At 43.9% G+C, this 24,073-nt stretch overlaps 1 protein-coding gene across 1 annotated transcript in view; it reads left to right on the top strand.

Annotated features, from left to right (window-relative positions):
• LOC128946022 (guanine nucleotide-binding protein G(q) subunit alpha) overlaps positions 1–24,073 on the top strand; it is a 216,631-nt gene that overhangs the window by 128,670 nt on the left and 63,888 nt on the right. The window contains exon 3 of the mRNA XM_054289965.1: positions 3,058–3,212. Coding sequence (XP_054145940.1) covers positions 3,058–3,212 — 155 coding nt within the window. The remainder of the gene's footprint in view (positions 1–3,057; positions 3,213–24,073) is intronic.

Here is a 24,073-nt window from a genome sequence, read left to right as displayed (position 1 = left end):
TCTGACAGATCATACCCAGCAGCTCAGTCATGAGAGGCTGAGGCTGCTTTCACTTTAGTGGAACTCCCTCAATTAGTGTTTACCTCCTTGTGTTGACACACCCATTCTGCCAGGACAGAAGTAGGTTTCTGTTGTATTGCACTAAATAGTTTATTTAGTTGTTGTTTTGCACTGGGTTTGGTATTTTGCACTGAATAGTATGTTTGTATCCTCATGGGTTTCCCCCCTCATATCCCATGGTCTTCCCCTCTCCCCTAAGCCCCAGTAGTGGTGGTCTCTCCCCATGTTACTCCTCCCCTCACCCCTCCCCTCACTTGTATCACATTGGCTGTGGCCCCTCTCCTCTGCCCCCCCTTTCGCTGGATTTAAAATCTCCTGCCATCAGACATTCCAGCCTCTTTCCCCCCAGGAACACCGCCTTGATTCCCAGGCGGCTTCTATCCAGAATAAAGTGGGACTCTGGTCCCGAGAGGAAAGAGTGCCTCGAGTATTTTTATTTTGTCCTTGCAAGACTGCAAGGGGCCAAGGTCCAGAGCTAGCTGGATCGGACCCCCGAAAAGGCCCCAGAGATCACTCTTACAGGTTTCACATCCCATGTCTTCCCCATGGTCACCCAGGAAGAACCACAGGTCAGCTCGGAGGGTGTACCATATTTCTCTATCGGGGGGACGTTGAGCTCTGATTTTGCTGCCTGTGACTTTCACTGGTGCCATATAGGAACTGTTCTTCCTCACCTCCTCCCTCATCTCCTCTTGGAGGCTTCTAATTACAGCAGAGACATGGGCCTGCATCAGGCCATTGATCATACTCTCATAATTTCTAAGCTTGTTGGTGACAGAACCTACTGTCTCGGTTGTTATTGGCATTAATAGTTGCAATGAAGGTGGTGTATAGAGATGGTCCTAGATTTACCAGTCTACAACAGTTGCCCTGTGCACCTGGCTTTGTCAGGGTCATTATCATGCTGTCCATCCCTCCCAAAGAGTACCTCCAATACTGCTGCTTCTCTCAGCTGTTGGATCCCTTCCTCAAGGGTCTTCTAGCGCAATTTATGATGGTGCCCTTGCATTCTCTCCCTGTGGACAAACCTCTCTCTGATGCTCATTAAAAGCCGCTCCCAGAGGGAAAGGGGACCCTGGCTCCCTTATGAATACCTGATTCACACCTGAGTCCTGGGTCAAGGGTCCCACATTCCTTGCCTCACCACTATCTTGTTGCACACCTGTACCCATAAGGTCTCAGACCCAAAATTACCAGGTTATATAAGCCTGATGTCCCTGTCGTATGTCTTTGTGCAGATTACAGAGACTTTCATATGTCAGGGACTTTGTGATAATCTCAACTGTTGGCTCCCCTGCAGGTTGTGAAGACGCTCCATTCTTATCCTTATCTGGCTGTTTTGTTTTCGTCTAAGACTTCCTCATTTCCACAGGGGCGACTGTTGCTGGCTGTGACTGCCCTTGCAGTTCAGCTGGAACGTGGACAGTTGTAACATCCTTGGGTTCCACTGCTGCACCCTTAAACTCTCCCTCTTTGAGGCAGGAGGAGGGTTTCTCACCAGCTGGAGAAATGTACTCTTTCAGCATCTGGCTCATCTCACGTATCTCCTTTACCAGAACTCCCACCCAATCTGGGTGGTTTATTTCTGAGGTGGGCTGTGGGGCATGGTCAGGCTCTGGGGCAGCATCCCTAGTCCCCAGGGCAGTGTCAGGTTCTGTGGCAGCATCCCTACTTTCTGGGATAGGTGTCAGGGTGGTTATGCAAGTCAATCTTCCCTTATCTCTGAATGCTAAATAGAACAGGCTTAACAGGCGTATCAGCAACATCAACCACTGTATGATGTCATTAGCATTTAGAGAAGATTTGAACCCATCAAAAACTGGTGGGGCAGACCCAAAGAGATGGTTAAAGGGTTGGGAGAAAATTTCCCCCGTGTGTCATTTCCTCACAGTAGGTACCATTATTAAAGTAACCCCAAAAACATACAGTTAGTGTGTGATAGCTCTGACTCCATGTGCCTGCCTTCCAGAGGAAGTTAAATATCCATGAATTCCTCCCCCTATTAACCCATAAAGCAAACTGAATAACAGCCACAGTAGCCTTAGTTATAGGAACCATGTTTAGATAAGGGCATTCAAATGGGAGAAATTTAGCCATGACCACATGCCACCCGAACCAGGGTGAGCTAGACCACATGGTGACACTTAACAAGTTTTCTGTATCCAGCACACAAAAAATTAGGTTACTCAAGAACTGCTATTTCTTTTTCACCCTTTTTCTCTCTATACCCTCGAGCCTCACATTGGGCGCCAAAATTTGTCTTGGTTTGCTAAGGCAGGCAAGACACGTCCTTAAAATGGAAAATGTAAACCCCCTCCCTCCAAATTATTATAATTTTGAAATTAAGGGCCTTTCAGGGAAAGATATGGGAGTAGGAATAACAGTTCTTCATTAGGAAAAAATAAAAATAAAAATGCAGTAATACAAAACAACAGTGAAAGAATCAGAATACAACCTGACACCCTGTGGGTCAGGGTGTTGGCAGCAGTCTGATTAAATGGCGGCTGCAGTCCTCCTGGAGTGACAAATTTGGTTCTGTTGAAGCACTGATCTTGTAGAAGGGTATAGTTTTCCTCTGAAGGTCCAGTGGTGGTATAGATAGGCCTGGTCTTCCTCTGGGAATCCAGTGGAGAAGAAAGCTGCTCCTCTGGGAATCCAGTGGGAGAAGGCTGACTGTGGTGTTCCAAATCTCAGATTATATCTAGGTAGGAATGCTTGTCTCCTCCCTCTGGGCAGAGCATCTCACAAGAGGATGATGTAATTTTATCAGTCATGCAGTGAGACTCAATGGCCCATTAACAGAAGATATCTCCTCTGAGGGAGGATGGGTAGTGGAAGAGATAAAGAAAACTGTCTAATCAACAGAAGATAACTGCCCCACCTCTAACAGATGGCAATAGAATACACACTCAGCTACACCTTTCAACCTGAGAAAATGAACTATTTGTAAACACAGAAAATGAAATAAATTAAATTGTTTTCTTTGTTTCAAATTAGGCTCATGCACAGTTAGTTCGAGAAGTCGATGTAGAGAAGGTTTCAACTTTTGAGAACCCCTATGTAGATGCACTGAGAAGTTTATGGAATGACCCTGGAATCCAGGAATGTTATGATAGACGACGAGAATATCAGTTATCAGATTCAACAAAATAGTAAGTATATAGTGGCTACAAATAACTGTATCTTATTTTCTGTTCTTTCTATCAAATTAATTCATACTTTTTATCTTTGTATACTATATTTTTATGTACTTACACATACAGTTTCTTTATGTGTGTGTGCAAGGATCTGCGTGTGCATGCATATTCAGCACAAACCTGCACTTAATTATGTGAATGTAAAGACTACTGTAAGGAAGGTAGTGAATCTAGTTTAGTATTATGTGTGTGTTTCTCAAAACATAAGTGTATGATAATTTGAAATCTTACATTATTACTAGGAAAGTGCAATCAAAGGTAGACTTCTATGCAAATCACAAAAATTGCAACACCCTTGAACATCTGTTTTCCTTGTTTAAAATAGCAATGCAATTTAACATTGGACCCTGAGCATTGTCTAAATGTCATCTCCAAGAAATTCAGATGCTCTGAGTAATATACTACAGAGGTCTGGTAAAATTTTTCATCTGGTAAAAAAAAAAGGATGGTTAAGTCAATGGAACATGGCTATACACATAACAAAAATCTGGAGATTTATCTGCATAGTAGCCTGAGGGTCCTTATCTAGCACAATCCTTTATACGTGATTGAGTCAAGAAAAACTTTAAAATACCTTGCTGATATGATACAGTTTAGGCAGCTAGAGAGCTACTAGTGTTTTAATTAGGTCTGCTGAGATTGGCTCAAACGCTCTCTAATTACCATACATTTTGCTTCTGCTTTATCAGCCTCTCACGCGGGCTGTTCTATGTTAGGTCATGCTTAGGGGGGTGAGGGGCAAGAAGACAGAGACCGCTCTCCCCAGATGTTCATGTGGCACAGAGACCTTTATTTTCCATGCATTCCCTTATATAGAGGATTTGAAGGACCCAGGAAGGGTGCTCTCATTGGTTTGAACTCCACACCCCTTCGGGTCCTGGACCACTGAAATGCCTGTAGTCTTATGAGAGATCTGATTGGCCAAAACCCTTGTCACTCAGTCCAGGGGCTGGAAACATGGCACCAACATCTCACCCTTTGTTTTCTATAAATTTCGATTTGCATTATAGCTGCAGCATTTATGTCCAGGACCCGATAGGGGAGAGCTCAGGTAAATATGCCACAGGCATTAGGCTTATAGGTTACAGATTGCAACTTTTTTTTAAAAGCAGCAAACCATTTAACCAATGAAGAAAATGAAACAGTCTGTAAGAACAAGAATCATTCAACCCTTATTAAAGAAAAAAAACCAAAAACAAACCCAACTGGAAAACTAGGAAACAATCTGTAGACAAGGAAAACAGTTTGTAAACAGAGAAATAATTTGTAAACAGATTGAGTCTTTATGTGAACTGTAGTCCCAGATTTCCATGAGGTAGTCATCAATAACTCTGATCACACGGCTCTGTGATGTCTGCTGAGGGTTTATCAGGAGGGTGCTGTCTGTGGTCCTGAGCAGGACACAGTGCAGGTCGGATGCATCTGGCAGGTACCCAACATGTCTCACGGTCTGTTGGAACACATACATATCCCCGACCCCAGGTAATGAGATCCCAAGGACCCTTCTATGTATTGGTAAGGAGGTCGTGTACCATTACCTTGGGTTTGGGCAATTGAACATTGCAGGATGATTGTAGTGATAAGAAGTGATTTAGGATAGCTGGATTCTAATACTTTTAGGTGATTCAATGTGTATATATCTTTAGTTATTCTGTTTTGTGGAGTCTCACCACACATACCTCCCTTCTGTTTATTAAGTATACCTTTTAAGGCACCATGTGCCCTTTCCACCATGGCTTGTCCAGTTGGTAAATGAGGGATATGGGTTTGGTTTGATACACCCCAGAGCTGTAGAAATTGCCTGGTTTTCTGTGAGATGTATGCAGGGCCATTATCAGTTTTGATGGTTTGGGGAATGCCCAAGGATGCACAAGCTGATCGCCAGTGTGCGATGGCATCCTGTCCTCTTTCCCCTGTGTGTACTGTAGCCCATGTTGCTGAGGAAAAGGTGTCAATTGAGACATGGGTGTATTTAAAATGGCCAGATTCAGGGATGTGTGTGACATCAGTTTGACAGATTTGCAAAGCATGCAGTCCATGGGGGTTCACTCCCATCTGCAATGGTGCAGCGTGACCTTGACAGTCAACACAGATGCTAACAATATTATGAGCCTCTGTGTTTGACAGCTGAAATTGCCACTGTAATGCTCAAGCACCTTGGTGGAAAAAACTGTGTGATGCCTTTGCTTGTGCCAGCAAATCTGGTTTTGGTGCTGTCCAAGCAGAGATAGCTAGCATATCTGCCCTGGCATTGCCCTCTGTGATAAAATCTGGTAAATTTGTGTGGCTCCTGATGTGTAGGATGTAGTACAGGTAAGTCCTGGCCTGGATGGTTAGACATAGAAATTTTAGCAATTTAAACAGTTGCTCATTATCAATCTCTTTTAGTAGTGTTCAGTCTAACCTTTGTGCAATGTCAGCCACATATACAGAATCAGTTATGACATTTAGGGGAGAGTGGGGAAAACATGGAAAAGCCATAGCTACAGCCCATAGCTCTACTATTTGAGGTGATCCATTCTTGTGTCCCTCCAATGTTTGCCACTCACTCTCCTCTATCTATGTCACAATGGCCTTTCCTGTTTTCCCAGAGCCATCAGTTAACACTGTAACACCCTTTAGGGGTGTTCAGCTATTTAGGGGTTTTAGAGTGTAGTTTCATCACTTAGCTTTAGTGATTTATGGCTTGGTAAGTGGTAAGTGATTTGTCCAGTAAAGTTTTGAAGGGTTCATTGCAAGGCTGTGCAGTTAGCAAGACTCCACTTGAATTCCTCTTGTTTTATGGGAATAATAATTTGTGCAGGGTCTTTTGCATTCACTTGCAGACACCTGTGACGGCATTTAATGATTAGCTGTGCAGTTAGCTCAGACACAGTAGGTGCCGACTTTTTTGATCGGTGAGGTAAGAATACCCACTGTAGGATGTGCAAAGGGTCAGGCCATTGTGTGTTCCACTGTCCAATAATGCCCGTAATATGAGAGTCAGCAAAGATAAAGAATATGGTGATACATACCTCTGGGCATATCCGGTGGACCTGTCTGTTTGTGATAGCTTGCTCTACTGTTTCGAGAGCAGCTTTTGCGTCTAGGGTTAGTTTTCCGGGGGAAGTTAATTCGGGATCCCCTTTCAGGAGGTCAAATAAGAGTGCTAATTGTGAACTATTTACTCCCAGATATGGTCTGACCCGGTTTATAGTACCCAAAGGTTTCTGTGCATCATTTAAATTCTCAATCTTGGTTGAAAATTGAATTGGCTGTGGCTGTATTGTTTTGTTCATAATTTTATGTCCCAAATATTTCCAGGATGCTTGTTATTGCACTTTCTCTGGCGCCATCTGTAGCCCAAATGATTTCAGTGCTGGCAGCAGGTTTGGCTGAATCTGTAAGAGTTCCCATTTTGTTTGGGATGCAACCAAAATGTCATCCATGTAATGATAACAGTATGCCCCTGGAAATAGTTCTCTCATGGATGAGAGTGCTTGTGCAACACACCACTGACAGATACTGGGACTGTTGCGCCTTCCTTATGGAAGTACACGCCATCGATAACACTGCGCTGGTGCAGCGTTATTAATGGAGGGCACCGTAAAGGCAAACTTTGAGGTATCGTTTGGGTGCAGTAGAATAGTGAAAAAGCAATCTTTTAGGTCCACAATCAGGATGTCCCAGGAGCCAGGTATCATTGTAGGGGAAGGCATACCGCCTTGCAAAGCCCCTGTTTTGCGGAGAAAAGAAGAAACCTCACAACTTTATAAAAGTTGTAAAGCTCGGTATGTTTATTTACGGCGCCGGACACATGCGGAAAAAACTCTCCTCAAAAAGGCATGCGTACCTCTGAGAACTTCAGGGCTCTTTTTATCTCCCTCTCAAATACATATGCATACAGTTTCACAATAGATTCATACATATTCATTTTTATGGGTCTCTTGTGACTTTTACCACTAGTTCCTTTTTATCAGAAAGAATTCCGAGGTCAGGCTGACTTGCCCTTACAGCAGTCCCTGTCTCTCTCTATCATCTTCTGTCTCCTCCCCTTTATCTCTGTCCTTCGCTGAAGTAACTTCACTGAGCTTAGGCCTTGCAGCCTGGCTAAATAACTACGATTTCTAACCACAGGCTCAACTCAAAAATGTACATTTCACCTGAATTAAAATGGATTTCTATCTTGCAAAATTTTCACTTTGCTTCATTTCCCCCTTTCCTAAAAGGAGGAAGTAAATTCTTTTACTTCATACAAATTCTTATGACAACAAGTGTACATTAGTGCTTTACCATGTACGTTTGATAATGGATAATCCTGAACTTATTCTAACTAATATTAACAAAACAACAGTAGGATGACACAACTTATTAAGGATTCTATTTGTAGTTGGTGACTACCTAAAGACCACATCCCACCAGTGATGATCTGCATTTTGTTCTATTCTTTGCAGAATTCTAGTTATTTCTTTTGTATCATGTTGGACAGTAATTAAGGTTTTCTTTCTACTTTCTTGGATTTCTTTCAAGATTTCCAGTAGGTCTTGGTGCTTAATTAATTGTTTTACCAATGTAAGGTCCATCCCAATAGAGGTAGGTGATAATCTGTGATACATTGTATAATTGGTTTTAACCAGCTGGTGGGATGTCACTGGGGCTGAGTACAAAAAATCATACCTGATAATCTTAATAAAATTACAAACACAGAAATTAGAATGATTTCTACTAGACAAAATAACATCATTGCTATCAATTTTTACAGCAGCACAGGCAGTTCTCAGGCATACACCCCCCCTTTTCCAGTATACACGAGCACAGTTTTCTGGTCAGTGACTGGATGAATTTCAAAGTGGCAAATACTCTGTTCAGTGTCTAGACACACATCTTGGGCATTGATAGTATTGCTTTCACAAATGAATCTCATCGTTTCTCTAGAAATGGAGGACTCTAAGTTTACTGTCTGTTCTTTTCATTCATCTTTCGTGCCCACACTCTATGTTCTGAAGGATAGAGTATTGTTTTTTCATGGTTTAATCTTAGTGCAATGATGGGATGGATAACATAAACAGTGGCATTACATATGGTAAGCACAAAGGCAGTGGCCACATTAGAAGCAGGATCATAGGTGAAATTCACCATAATCCACCAGGATTAAAACTTCCTTTCAAAATCAATTGCATTATCCCAAACAATTCTCCAAATTTCAGCTGGAAAATTACTTTCACCCCTTTCCTGTATGATCAGAGCTGCTGTTGCCTGCATCCATAACTGTGCTTGTATACAACTGAAAGCTAAAGACGCATTATCTTGAACTGTACTAAGTGCTTCTACTATCAACTTGTGGTCTTGGTCCCTGGCCGTTTCCCACTTTGGCAGTACTTTTGAAATCTGCCACTGGCTAGTTCCTAATGCCAATAGGGATGACTGTAAGGATTGCTTCAATTTTGTTAGGCCACCTGCTGCAGTGGCCAGTTTATTCATCAGTATTTCTGAATCAATTCCATTTAAAACTCCTAATCTTGTCCCTAATATGCCAGTTAGATCCTTTCTTATTCTGCTCCTGAGATATACTTGTCTTTGTAACTATGTTGTCTAGCCCTCAAAGGATGTTCTTAGGAAGGAGGAGCAGGCTGGTTGGATTTTTGAGATGTTAATTTGTAGTAAACCCCTCAGGTTTAGCCAGGGCCCCTTGGAGAATAGAATGCTGACGCAGTGGCAAAGAATTTTCCTGTCTCCAGGGACATCCACCTTGTACCTTATCCCTATAGCCATGTAAGGCAATATTATGTTAACCCTGCTATTGGTCACTTATGGTCACTCTAACACCTTTGCCATTGGTCAGGATTGGATCCGGGCCAAGGGTATAAAAGTAGCATACTGTACCCCTACTAACTCGGAAGAAGAAGAGCTGAGACCCTTCACGGACCCTCCAATAAAGCCATACTCGTGGAACAGCCAGCATCTTCTGCTTCTCCTCTCTCTACTGTCTGCTGGAGCCTTAGGCCAAGGGAAAAGCTACCTAGCAAGCAAAGAGCTTGAAATCATAAGAGCTGCATAATCACTAAGAGCTGAATATTCCCTGCTTGCTAGGGCTGTCCCGCGGCCTTGGTCAGAGAGCGAGCTGGCTTCTGGCACCCAGTCCCCTTGGGGACTGAGCTCTGGAGCTGTAATAGCTTGCATAGGATAAGACCAAGCAAGGCTCATTTATTAATTTGCATTATCAACTCCACTTGTTTGAGAGACCATTCTGGATTGAATAATAGCTGTTGTTCACTCACATTCTTTACTACGTAGGGGCCTATTTCATACACTTTAGGCTCAAGTTTGGGTAGAGTCTGAACTAGTATGGGTTGTATAAGGCCCTGCTGTTGTAAAAAGTGCAGTGTCTACTTTGAATTTAAATGAAGGTCTGATAGCAACTCGAGCTCGAAGGCAGGTCACTTCTACAGGCCGTATTAAAGTGAAATTACACCAACAGTCTGATTCACTCAGGCTATCACAAACTTCCTCGTGTTCGTATACACCAGGAGAGGTTACCACACTAATTTCATTTGGTCTCTCATAAGCCGTCCCATTTATCATCCGGCACCCTACCTTGATTATCCCTTGAAGTGTCCACAGTTCCCGTTCCTGCCGTTCTTGCTCCTCATATACCTGATTCTCATGAATTACCACAGTGGATAGGTTTAAATCTTCTATCTCAGAAGGTTTTCCCATGGATCTAGTATACTGATTAAATGCCAGGGACCAAGGCCATTCAGCATTGCTTTGGAAAGAGGTACTCTCTAGTTCTAAAACTTCAGTTATAATTGCATACAAAACAATTCTGTAAACTAAAGTATGAGCTACTCCCGACTGCAATATACTCATTTTGCCCGAGTAAGTTCTAGTCTCAGTTCATTCTCTTGTGGTATCACTCTCCAAGGGACTTCTAGGGCTTTCTTCACTCCAGAGTGATGGATCCAGGCATTCTGCTCCTTGATTTTGATTGCAGTGAAGCTGGTGAGAAGTATTCGCAGTGGTCTCTCCCACTGTGGTTCCGAAGTCTTCTCTGTAAGAGACTTAACATATACATCATCCCCAGGCTATCTAACTCCCTGCTCCGAGTTCCAGCCACATGTTTCTCAATTACTCTGAGCTGTTTGCTTACTGCTACCATGTAGTTGGACATTCTGGACATTCCCCTTGTATTCTATATGGTCTTCTATAAGGCATTTCAAAAGGATTCAGCATTCTTTTAGCTCAAGGTTTATTTCGAATTTGCAATAGTGCTAATGGAAGAGCTTGGGGCTAGGGTAGATTAACTTCTTGCCCCAGTGTTACAATCTGCTGCTTAATCAAATGATTCATTTTCTCTACTTGGGCAGTATGGAGTGTGAAGTTCTTAATCTATGCCCAGGTGGCCACTAATCTGTTGCACTGCTTTGGAAATGAAATATGATTCTTTATCTGAGGATATCGTGGCTGGAACTCTGAAGCGTGGTATTATTTCTTGTAAAAATAATCTGGTCACCTCTTGAGCTTTGACAGTTCTGGTGGGGAATGTTTCTGGACACCCTGAAAATGTATCTATCAATACCAGTAAATACTGATACCCCCCTTTCCTTGGGAGTTCTGAAAAGTCAATTTGCCACTGCTGTACAGGCCCATGGCCTCTCTCAGTCTGACCGAGTTTTGGCCGGGGGGTATTTTGGGGTTAGTCTGGAGGCAAGGATCACATTGTCGGCTTACCTGAGTGATAGTGGCATATAAATTCCTGTCAACGATTCTTTCAATCAGATGTATGTTCTAGAAAGCCTGTGGAAATTACTACTTCAAAGTCAACACTTCATTTCAATGCACTCTGTATCACTCGCAGCCTTGGTCATTTTTAGAAAGGAGCCACACTCTATAAAAAGCTTTTAAGTAGTTAGGCCCTAGTGTGTTTTCGAGTGCTCTTCTTTCACTAGTAACCACAAAAATGGGAAGGGATTACTAGCTCTCTTTCAATGGTAGCCCACCCCTTGCAGTTGTATGTCTCTTTTGATTAGTATTATTGTATTATGGCTTACCTTCGAGGAAGATCTGTACCTCACCCTTTGCTGCTTTCTTTGCCTCTCTATCCACCAGCTCATTTCTTTCCTCCAATTTTAAGCTCACTCTCTGGTGTGCTTTAATATGCTTTTTCAGGTAGCTGAACTGCTTCCAGCAGCTGGATTGTCCCTTCTTTCCCTGTGAGGTCAGCAGTCCCCTCTCCTTCCAGATGGCTCCATGTGCATGCACAACTCTCAATGCCTTTTGCTGTTTCTAAGGCATGGGTCAATGCATTTATCTCAGCCTTCTGTGCAGAGGTACCTGTTGGTAAGGGTCCAGACTCTATTACTTCTCTGCAGGTAGTCACTGTGTACCTTGCATGTCGCTTTCCACTGGCAATGTAGCTGCTCTTGTCAGTGAACCAGGTCTCTGCATCGTCCAAAGGAGTGTCCTTTAAGTCTGGGCGGCTGGAGGAGGTAGCTTCAATGGTCTCCAGGCAATCATGGTGTACTGCTTCTCCTTGATTCCACTGAGAAAAGAAGCTGGGTTGACAATATTAGTCACCACTATCTCTACATCATCTTGCTCTACCATGATGGCCCCCTATTTCAGAAACCTCTGCGGTGAAAGCCAGTGGCCACCCTTTACTTCCAGTACTGCGGACACTGTGTGGGACACTAGCACAGTCATTTTTGTCCTAGGGTACACTTGGGTGCCTCTTGAATATTCAGACCAAGTGCTGCTACACCTCTGAGGCAACCTGGCCATCCTTTGGCTGTTGCATCTAGTTGCTTAGAGAAGTAAGCAACTGCCTTTCAGTATGGACCCAAGTCCTGAGCCAATATTCCCAGGGCAATTCCTTGCGTGGAAAAATAGAAAGAATGGTTTACTTACATCTGGAAGTTTCAAAGCTGGAGCCGACATGAGGGCACTCTCTAGCTGGTGAAAGGCCTGTGTGGCTTCTTTTGTCCACTGGAGATCTCTGCTTCCATCGGCAATAAGAGCATAGAGGGGTCTGACGAGCAGTCCATAATTATAAACCCACAGCTGGCACCACCCTGCCATGCCTAACAAGGTTCAGAGTTCCTTCGTTGTTCTGGGTTTTGGGGTTTGGCATAGGGCTTCCCTGTCTTAAAGTCTGCTGCTCAGCACTCACTTCTTACCCCAGGTAGATTACCTTCTGTTTCACTACCTGTGCCTTTTTCTTTGAGACTCAGCATCCTTGGAGTCCTAGGAAATTCAAAAGGCTTACCGTCCAGGCTTCTCTCACTTCCCTCGTCCGAGTGGCTACTAGATTATCCACGTACTGCAACAGCCTCCTTTCCTCTTGTGGAGCTTCTCGGGACTCTGGGTCTTTGCAAGCTGTTCTCCAATCAGAGTGGGGAATTTTGAAGCCTTCAGGCACATGGACCATGTCAGCTTGTGTTTAAATGCAAAAATTTTCTGGCTGGCTTTGTGGATAGGGAGGCGAAAGAAGGCATCTCTTAGGCCTAAAACAGTGACCAGGTTAGCTCAGGTGTTAAACAAGTTAGTAAAGTATATGGATTTGCTAACACAGGGTATAAATTCTGTGTTATCTTATTGACAGCCCTTAATCCAGTACTATCAATTATTGGTCTGAATCTTTCCTTATCTTCCTTTTGAGGGTGCTACTCAACTCTCACTGGTTGTGTTCTTTCCTTAAGCTTGATTACCATGGGGGGGCATTTTTCACTCTCTCTGGTACAGCAGAGGCCCATACCCTTGAAAACACTTATTTACTTATTCTAATATCTCCTTACTAATGTCTTTCTTAATTTCAGTGTCTGTTAATGTTAAGCCTAACATCTTTATATCATTTGCCTCCAGAGTAACCTTTCTCATTTGAGAATGTTTAGCAAATTGAGCGAATTGTACAAAAGCTTCTAAGTACACATAGTACACATGTTACTTTAAAGGTTTGCAAAAGTATGCCTTCTCAGACTGGCCAGTTGTTCAGTTGTTCCCCACACTACAACATAAACATTCTCTACAGGTACTAAAGCTTTATTTAAAACTGAATATATGGCCCTTGTGTCGACTAAAATTCTTCCTTTTTGGGGAGGTCATCTTTATCCTTCCTCCCTTACCTTGGGAGGACCCTTTTACAAATCATATGTACTCATTTTGCAAACTGTGATTGCTTTGCATTTCTGCATGACAATCTTTGCTTGATTTCATACGTTGCTATCTTATGCTGCATGCTGAACAACACGTTTGATTTGCTTTCTCTTTGCCTTGTTTTCCTTTTCAAGGGCCAAGACCAGAGGGCGGTCTGATCTCACAGTCTCTTTGCCACTCTGGGTGATTTCTTAAAACAAAAAGGCATTTCAGCATACAAAAACCTTATCTCATTTATCTTCTTATTTTAAAACAGTACTAACTGCAATGAAGTATTATAAATCTTTTTATTTTCTGAGCTGCTCCTACTGGCAGCCTTCTCCCAGTAAGCCCCTCCTCCCAAAAAGGGGCTAATTTAGGAACCTCTTTGCTCTGGTCAGTTCTCATTGTCTCTTTCTCCTTGCTCTATCTTGCTTCTTCTCAAACTTCTTTTCACAGACCTTTACAGTAGTTTCTCAGTTTCCCTCTTACACGTACACAGCTCCAGGTGGCAGCTATCAGATGTGATTTCTAACACACGAGCCTTAAGATCTTAGGTTCTGAATCAGCTTGATCAAAAACCTTTAATTTACACCCGGGGCATGTGCCCTGATGCTTATTAGAACAGCAATACCAGCGTTTCTCACAAACACTGCACTGCAATAATACCTGCACATCTAGCTTTTGCCCACAGGTCATTCCCGTGTTCCTTGGGGAGACAGGGCAGCCAGAGCTGTCCCTGTGCTCAGGGGACAGCCACTGTCACCTCATGCAGCGTGCCAGCCTCTTGATGCACCAAAGGCTCCCCAAAATTGCCCGCAAAGGCAGGCTATTCTGTTTGTTACTGAGAACTTTAAATCCTTATAGTAGGCCATTCCCAGCCCAGACTTATTACAGTACCAGCTGAAGTCTCATTAACTAATTAATTTCATTCATCTCTTCTATCCAAACTGTTTTACAAAATATCAGTCTTTTCTAGTTCTCTTCTTGCACAATCTAATTAAGCACTGTGTCTACTTACACTTGTTTTACTGCTTTGCAAAAAGGCTGTGCTTGTCACAGCTGAAACTCTGATATGCCCACAGACACAGACACACATGCACCCCCCTTTTTATCTCAAATTCACTAGAGTCAAGGCTTGAATTGCTGTGAGGGGGAGAATTCTTGGAATTCCTTTAATTCGCTTTATCGTAGTTAGGCATAAATCACCATACCATAGTCCTTCTGTGTAAAATGCTACTCTTGTTGCAACAAAATCTTAAAATCTCCACAAACACCACTATACAATCTGAGAATCGTATTACCACAATGCAGCGGAAGAAAATCACCACACAAAATCACTGGGAAAGGGCATATCTCTCAAAGTGCTCACTTTTCTCAACACAACACAGCATACCATAATTCAGCATTTACTCACATCAGTTTTTCCTGGAAGCAGTCAAAATAACAGCACACAGTCTAGAGATCAAGTCCAAACATTCAGGGCAAAGGAACTCTCTATACTCATACTCACGGTTAAAATGTACCAAATTTACACAAATCACTACATTTAAACACAATAAATACCATCACTGACGTTCTTCCACTCACTTCTCCGCGGGGCACTTCTCTCCCTGCCCCCACAGCTTTCTGCAGCCGGCACCTCAGGCCTCACTCGGCTGCTTCAAACACGGGTAGTACTCACCCCCCCGCACTGTAGGGCACTGTAGATCTACTCTCTTTTATACACCATACACTTATACACTTGCACGATTAGAAACACAGTGCACTGACCACACAATGCATTAACCATATAGCAACACAGTGTCCGGACACCACACACACACACACAGACAAAACACACGCGGGTTCAGGGGTTCTGCCCCATCAGAACAATTAACCCCCAAGACACACATACATGGGTTCACCCGACCCACCCCCAGGGTCACTAGCGGTCTGCTCTATCAGAACGATGAACCCCGTCTCTACGGTAGCTGTTCTATCAGCTGAACTCAGACGTCTCTGAGTGATTTACTCCCTTGCTCTCTTTTTCCCCCCCAGGAGCCCCTCAGTACGTACTGTATTCTCCTCCGCAGGCCAGCAGGTCCTTGTCTGTCCTCGCAGGTGGCAAGTCGAGACAAGCGGAGCCGCACCAGGAAAAATCCTAGGGCACGCCTTCGAGGTCCGTCTATCCCCCTGCCCCTGCGGGGACAGAGAACTCCCGGCTTGGCTCGCCATAATGTTTTGTGGAGAAAAGAAGAAACCTCACAACTTTATAAAAGTTGTAAAGCTCGGTATGTTTATTTACGGCGCTGGACACATGCGGAGAAAACTCTCCTCAAAAAGGCATGCGTACCTTTGAGAACTTCAGGTCTCTTTTTATCTCCCTCTCAAATACATATGCATACAGTTTCACAATAGATGCATACATATTCATTTTTATGGGTCTCTTGTGACTTTTACCACTAGTTCCTTTTTATCAGAAAGAATTCCGAGGTCAGGCTGACTTGCCCTTACAGCAGTCCCTGTCTCTCTCTATCATCTTCTGTCTCCTCCCCTTTATCTCTGTCCTTCGCTGAAGTAACTTCACTGAGCTTAGGCCTTGCAGCCTGGCTAAATAACTACGATTTCTAACCACAGGCTCAACTCAAAAATGTACATTTCACCTAAATTAAAATGGATTTCTATCTTGCAAAATTTTCACTTTGCTTCAGCCCCCATGCCCTCCATCACTGAATTGATTATTCTCACGTCATGGAGCAATCTCCATATACCCGATTTCTCTTTTACCACAAATAAAGGGGTATTCCAGGGGCTCATAGAGGCTTCTATGTGTCCTTGTGCTAGTTGTTCTTTTACAAGTGTTTTTAGGGCATTTAACTTTTCTTCCTCAAGGGGCCACTGTGGTATCCACACAGGCTGATCTGTAAGCCATTTTAAGGCTGGTGTGGAACACCTTGCACCCTTCAACACAGCGGCCCCTGTTAAAAATCCCTTCCTACCCAGACCCCCCATGCAGACAGAACATCCCTCCCCTACAGGTTCAACAGTGCAGTAGTGATGTATGGCCGTATTGTAGCTGTTTGGCCCTCAGGATTCTTTTTCAGCACAGGACTGCTGCTTCAGCATCTGTGTGACCCCTCCTAGGCCAGCAACGGCAGATCCCAAAGGTATAGTAGGCCACGATGGTGGTCACATGTTGGCAGAGATGATGGTGATATCTGCTCCTGTGTCAACCATCCCACTGACCTTTATCTGTGAGGGCTTTGCCTTAGGCATCATCATAGTACAAACCATGTTGGGTCTTTGATTACTCACGATCTGAGTCCAGTTCACCTGGGGTTGCCCTGTGGATCCAAAGCCTTGATCTTCTTGCTTTCTTGAGTCTGTTTTGGGGATATAAGACTTAAAAGGGACAAGTTGAGCAATTCTAGTGTTTTCAGGAATGGTCTACTGGTGGAGTAGAGTTTGAAACCATTATATGTATTTGTCCAGCAAAACTTGTATTGATAACAATAGGGTACAACTATACCTTGCATTGTGGTACTGGACTTTCCAATTAACAGTGCACCTAATTCTTCCCCGATCGGCCCCCAAGTCTAGAGAGGGACCCTGTGTACCTGTGAAGTGCATATAGTTATTGTGACAGAGGTGGACACATCCATTCCAGTTGCTCCTAGAGTCCCTCTTGTGAGCTGATCACATAGGCTTGTGCTGAGGGGTGGGAAATTACTTGTGCTGCCAAGCGATTTCTGTCCTTGCTCGGTATCCTGTTTCCCCGGTTCTTAAGAAATTGACCGTTAGCATGAAGTCTTGACATGCATACCTTGGCCACATGTCCGGTCCTTCCTCATCAGCTGCAGCTGGTATATGCTCTGTTCTGTCCTTGAAACATCCCCCATGGAAAGGACTTTTGGGGACAGTTTGCTCTCAGGTGGCCTTGCTGACCACACTGGAAGCATTGAGGTGCTACCTTTGCAGCTGCTGTTATAGAATCTGCTTACATAGTCATGTTATGAAAATTGGATCCAACCTTAGCACAGGCATTTATCAGGTCATTTAGTGATGGGTTCTCATTAGGTAACAGTTCTACCACCCTCCGGCAATCCTCATTGGCATTGTCTTTTGCCAGCTGTAAAATTAGCTGATTGCTGCACTAACAATTTGTTTTTCCATTGCATCTTGCAATCTCTCTATGATTTTTAAGTACAGTTCTTTGACTCCTTGCCTTATCTTTGAGTGTGTTTGGGTCGGGTTTGTCATGCTAGCTACTTTGAACAGTGCTTGCAGACCCAATTCCTTTATTTGTGCCAGTATTATTAGGTGTAACCTGGCTTGGAGCTTCATATCATCCACTGGCGTGAGACCCAGAAGCTGAGGGACCCTTGCCCCATAACGTGGGTCCTCCCATGGAATCTTTAGATTTTTTAACCCTTGTTTATAAGCATTGCTCTTCCATGCTGATTCAAAAACCATATGTTGGACAGTTGTAAACATCAGTTTTGCTAGTTGCTTTATAGCAAAGAGAGTTATCTCCTCAGTGGTTAAGAACTGTAGCATATTAGCAACTGCAGTAGAACCCAAACCATGCTTGGCCACAAGTTGACACAGTTCAGATAGAGCTCGCCATTGAAAAGGGGTATATTTGTCAGAACTAGTCCCATTGCCTCTTATTACAGGATAAGCTCCCGGTGTTTCATCCTCTGGTTCCCCGTCCCCTGATATAGGAACATTAATGAGTTCTGCTCCCTCATAGTCTCCACTCATGACAGCAGCAAGCTTTGCCTTTTCCCAGACACTTGCAGGATCTGGCAGGACTGTCAGCAACAAGACGACTGTGGTATTGTCGTGGTGTTCTGCAGGGGGACGATGATACCTTGTGTCCCTTGCCGGCATGTAAGGCTGTAGTTCTGGTAGAGGCAGGGCTGAGGGGGTAGCTGCTCTGCTTCTGGGTTGGAAGTCTGCTGGGGTTCCTGGTGGATGCGTTCCCAGACCCGCCCTTGGGGGTTAGGTCGGTGGCGGGACCACTCCCATCGGAGGTGAGGCTGGGTTCCACGGAGACTGGCTTGGGTGCAGGGGCCCGCCCCCTGTCGCAGGCGGGGTCACGGGGGTAGGCACATCCCTCGAAGGTGTGGCTTTGGAGCCAGCCCACTAAGTCTTCGGGGAAGTTGGTGTTTCCATGGTGATGGGAAGTACAGGCGGACCCGGTGCGAATGGTGGGGGGGGCGATGTCAGCGGCCACGTGACACGGTGTAATGACTGCGGAATTCCCCTTTAACCTGGGAGGACTCAGAGCGGCCGCATGGCATAGTGTCCCGTTGGGGTAAGAAGCACCCACAACGTGGTCTGTTCCCCCAGAACGGGGTGGCATGGCATACCCGCCTGGATCGGCGATATATTGGCCCGGGGTAGCTGCATGGTGATTACAGCAGTCCGGACTGGATGGAGGGCATCCCGGAGCTACGGCGGCATCCCTCTCTCCACTAGGCCGGATTGCGCAACCGGCGCTACTGGTTCCCTGGGCATTGCCGACAGTTGCGGCTCGGGCAGTCCCCGGATGGTCTCCGTTTCCCGGGATTCCCCCACTCCCTGGGGCTATGCGGTTTCCCACGATCGCTCCACAGCGGTCAACCGTAGTGTCAATGTAGCAGGGCACGTCTTCACAGTAGCCGGGGACAGACGGCTCCCGCGCAGGGTGAGACAGAGGAATGGTTGCGCTACTGCCCTTCCCTCTTTGCCTTTCATAATCTAATTGTTTTACCAAGTCCAGAATGAGCGTTCATGGTTTATAATACCGATGGCTGCATCATTGCCAAATAAGACTGCCTCAAATATATTTTGTCCAACCCTCTCCCAAAAAGGCAAATTTAAAACGTCCTTTTCTGATATGTGCAGCTCATGGTTTTTGCACCACCTGAATAAAGCTTGTAGAGCTCGTTCATTGTGCATTATCCCTCTTCTTTGAAAGAAAATCAGTACCTTCATTACGGAGTTATCTGGTCCTGACATCTAAGCTCCCATGGTCTCCTAAGAGATTCCAGTCCACAAAAACAGGGCTAGAAACCTTGTAGCACTTTCCGCTACTTAGCAAAGTCCTGTTTTTTCACCGTATCGGCTCTTCCACTGTTCCCAGCTCCCAGGCTGTATTCCTCCGGTTCCAAACATCAATCCGGGCTCTGATGCCCTTGTAATCCGGCTCCCACACCAATTCCCAGCTCTTACACTTCTTATAATCTGGTTCTACACCGATTTCCAGCTCTACTGCTGTGTGTCCCCTTTGCTCTGTGCTGCCGAGTTCTATAACTTCAGGGTTCACCACGTGTTAGGTCACGTGTCAGGGGGTGAGGGGCAAGGAGACAGAGACCACTCACCCTAGATATTCGTGTGGCACAGAGACCTTTATTTTCCATGCCCTCCCTTAATATAGAGGATTTGAAAGACCCGGTCTGAGTGCTCTCATGTGTTTTAACTCCATGCCCCTTCGGGTCCTGGACCACTGAAATGCCTGTAGTCTTATGAGAGATCTGATTGGCCAAAACCCTTGTCACTCAGCCCAGGGGCTGGCAACATGACACCAACAGTTCTATGCAATATGCTGTCCCATAGAGCTGGTTACCTTCACAGTCTATCACTTTTACTACTTATATATGCATATTTTGATGCACAATGGTTCAAAATACAGTAAAATCTCTCTTGTATTGCATGGATTCTCAGTGTCCCCAAATATAAAATATTTTGGTTTATTTTTCAATGGTAAGAAAGCTAAAAATCATAGGAAATTACATATAAGTGAAAATTTCTAGCGTACATAAGTAGGAAAAGAACATTTTAAAGCCAAAATAAGCTAACAATGCTTTCTGATTGTTTTAATTTTTAAATGAACAGCAAACAAAAGTAGAAGGTAAAACAGAGCTTTACTTATACTTTGAGTTTCTTATATTTGTATGTCCCAAATTTGATTCCATGATAGATGTAATACTGATTTCAAATTTGAAATTAATGCATATATTTTAATGTTTGCCTTAGAATAATACAATAAAATTAATAAATCTCCAAAGTAAGAAATAGGCATCTGATCTCACTTCAGATCAAATTGTACTGAATCTGTGAGAAACAACTGCTCACTTTGAAAATTTAGAAAGGTTTATTAAACCTTAACAGAAATACAACAAAGGACTACATAAGGAAAAAGCTGCAGCACCGGGAACTACCCCTCATGCATACCACGTGGCCAGTTAGTCTTCAAGATGGATGCTCAGTCTTTTACACCCCTGGGGGGTTGCATCACCTACCCCTGGCCCCTCCCAAAGTCTGTCAGTCAGTTCTTCTTTGCCATTTATCGGTGGAGACTGCTTTCTTGTAACTTGATTGGAGGTAAGGTGTTGCCATGCCACACCCCCTAAGTAACAAGCTTTTCCATTCCCAACTGTCCCAGGTAAGGGACACATGTGCCCTCCTTCTTTTTTACCTGTCCTAGACAACCCCGGCTGTCTGATGGTATCAATACAGGGGGGAAAGGGAAGTATGGGGGACAACAGAGAACATCTAAACTACAATAACATAACTATACTTCACTAAAGCTTTTCTTAATATTCGTACAATAGTTATCTTTTAATTGTGAGAGCCAATCATCTCATTATCCATCTATAACAAATCTTAGTTTTGACCTAGTTCTAATGAAATCATCACCATAGCAGATCTTTGGAGTAGTATTAAAATAGTACAGCTCATTAATGAGCTATAGAAACACAATTTTCATACATTTTCTTGCAGAAGGGAAATATAGTAGTTGATTGGTAATTTTTAAAGCACAGCATATGTAACCCTTTAACAACATGATTTATTGAGGATTTTGTAGATTTTAATTATAAAATAATTCGGTTCATTTTATGGTCTGCAAAAATTGTTTTAGAACAAGTAATAAAACATTAGAATTATGGAGCACTATATATGAATCTTTACCTGAGCTTCTCTTATATTTTTGCTTGCAAATAGAGTTTCTTTACATCCGTAAGTCCAGGAAAAGCAATTAGCAGAAACCAAAGAGGCATCATTTAAAAATACAGAAAATACAGTCCGCATGTCAACAATCAGGGTCAAAGAAACTTATCCAAACTTATCCTTTGATGCAAATAAGCAGACACTTCTTTATTCAGGGTTCCGGGGACACTTAACAAACAAACCTCATCCATTTTATTTACTTTTTCTGCTGAATCATTGTTATATAAATTCTTTTGCATACTATGCATACCATGCCTGCTCTTAAATTTACCCTTTACATTGATTGAGTCCAATAGTTAATAACTTCATTAATATTCTTATCCTAAAACAATCATTGGTCGTCTCTACTGAGGTCTACTGATTCCAATCCTTAATGTTAAAATCAAGATGGGAAGGGTAGTGGGTTTCCAAGCAGCATAATTGGAGAGCATGACAGTCTCCATCGCTTCTTGACTGAAACATAAGGGTCCAGTAACTTCTTAGCGAGATTTCTGTGGTTACGCATTCCAAGCACATAATTCTTAATATTTCTATACTTTATACTTCACAATGTTCTATTTATAATCATAGCTAAACCTTTAATATAATTAAATTGATTATTTGATCAAAATATTCATGGCACACATGTTTAGGGATAAAACATCGTCCTTGTTTTAGCCAGGACAGGGTTAGGTTTTGCAGTAGGTGGGAGGGGGTGTTGCCAGGGCCCGGAGGTTATTCTATACCATCTCACATTGTTGCTGGGAGTGGGGGAAGGGACTCCCTTCTGAGGAGAAGGGATTTCTTTTGGTTGAGCAAGTGTGGCAGACAGGGCAGTCAGGATGGGGTAGCAGTCACATCGGGTTGGGCTCTGCAGAGAGCATTTTTGCATGTGAATCACTCTCTTTCATACACTTTTGTTGTTAATATTGTTGCTGTTGCTGTTTGTTTTCTTGTCTCATTGCCGTTTCCAATAAATTGTTCTTATCTCAAACCGGGATCTTTACCTTTTGTGCCTCCAGTTCTCCTTCCTGGCCAGCTGTGGGGGTGGGAGAGAGGGATGGGGAGCAAGTAAACAGCAGTGGGGTTTGGAGAATCTTAGTGGGAGAACTAAATTGGTGTTATAGATGGGTAATGAAATGATTTGCTCTCACAATTAAAAGATAACTATTGTGCGAATATTAAGAAAAGCTTTAGTGATGTTTTAGATGTCCTCTGTTGTCCCCATAGTTCCCTTTTCCCCCCCCCTTGTATTGTGGCAATTAGACAGCCGGGGTTGTCTAGGAGAGGTAAAAAAGAAGGAGGGCACATGTGTCCCTTACCTGGGACAGTTGGGAATGGAAAAGCTTGTTGCTTAGGGGGTGCGGCATGGCAGCACCTTACCTCCAATCAAGTTACAAGAAAGCAGTCTCCACCGATAAATGGCAAAGAAGAGCTGAATGACAGACTTTGGGAGGGGCCAGGGGTAGGTGATGCAACCCCCAGGGGTATAAAAGACTGAGCATCCATCTTGAAGACTAACTGGCCATGTGGTATGCATGAGGGGGAGTTCCCAGTGCTGCAGCTTTTTCCTTATGTAGTCCTTTGTTGTATTTCTGTTAAGGTTTAATAAACCTTTCTAAATTTTCAAAGTGAGCAGTTCTTTCTCACAAATGGGGTGTTGTAGGGGATATAAAGCCTCTTCGCCCGTGGCCTAGGAGATTTCAGACGAATGGCGCCGCTGCTGATTTTAGCAGGTCAAACAACTTCTCTTGGGACCATCGGTGACTGCAGGTAAACCTGGGGACTACAAAGGACTATATAATGAAAAAGAAGAAGAAGGATCAAGAAGATTGTGAGTATAAGTGTGTGTATGTCCGAAGTGTGAGTGAAGTCATTTTGGGACTGTGTTTAAGATTAAAGTTCCTCATAATTGTTTTGGCCAAAATATAGTTCCGTAATTCCAGTATATGAACGTGGGCTTCAAATCAGTAATATACGGATCCGTCATGGTCTGTTGAAGCTTCAGGATAATGGATGGTTGGAAGCAGGGCGGGACGCTTATGAGAAGAAGGGGAGGAACCCGGTACCTTGTGGGATGCATGTAAAAGGGCTGAAATGCGGGTGGCAGGATATGTAAAAGACAAAAGCAGGGACTCTCAGCTTGGTGGGACGCATGAGATTAAAGGATTTGTAAGAGCTCAAAAGCACTTGGAAGCCGCCAAGTGGAGAGACACGGTGTTGAAGTGATAACGAAAATCATTATTCAGCAGTGTTTGCAGCCACGTCGGATGCAGTGAGTTTAAAATAGCATCCATTTGAGGACAGCTAAAAGAGGTAACTTTCCAAGACCGCAGATGGTGGGAGGTGGGAAGGACATCAGCATTTAGCAGAAAATGGTGCTCAGAGGCGGGGGGGGGGGGTATAATAAGGCCTCGATCTTGGCCTTATCATCGAGAGATGCAAGGTAGTCCGGATAGCTCAATCCCTCTGGGGGACAGAGTGCCCGAATACCCAGTCAGCTCGCAGCCATCAGCTACCCTTAGCAAGCTCAGTGATTGTCAGCTCTTTAGTGATTATCAGCTCTCTTAGGTTTTCAGCTCTTTACTTGCTTGCTAGGGCGCCCTTTGCTGAGGCAGAAGCAGACGCGAGAGAGGAGAAGGAGAGGTCCTGGCATTCCACTGCGATGGTTTATTGGGGGGTCTGTGAAGGGTTCCAGCGACAGCTCTTCTTCTGTCGAATGGGCTAAAACAGCCCCTTTTTATAGG

The sequence above is a fragment of the Melozone crissalis genome, unplaced genomic scaffold (assembly GCF_028551555.1).
Source record: "Melozone crissalis strain CALT ecotype California unplaced genomic scaffold, PUWL_Pcris_2 ptg000069l_1, whole genome shotgun sequence".
NCBI classification, from domain to species: domain Eukaryota; kingdom Metazoa; phylum Chordata; class Aves; order Passeriformes; family Passerellidae; genus Melozone; species Melozone crissalis.
Note: the sequence above shows the minus strand (reverse complement) of the source record. Positions and strands in the feature narration are given on the sequence as shown.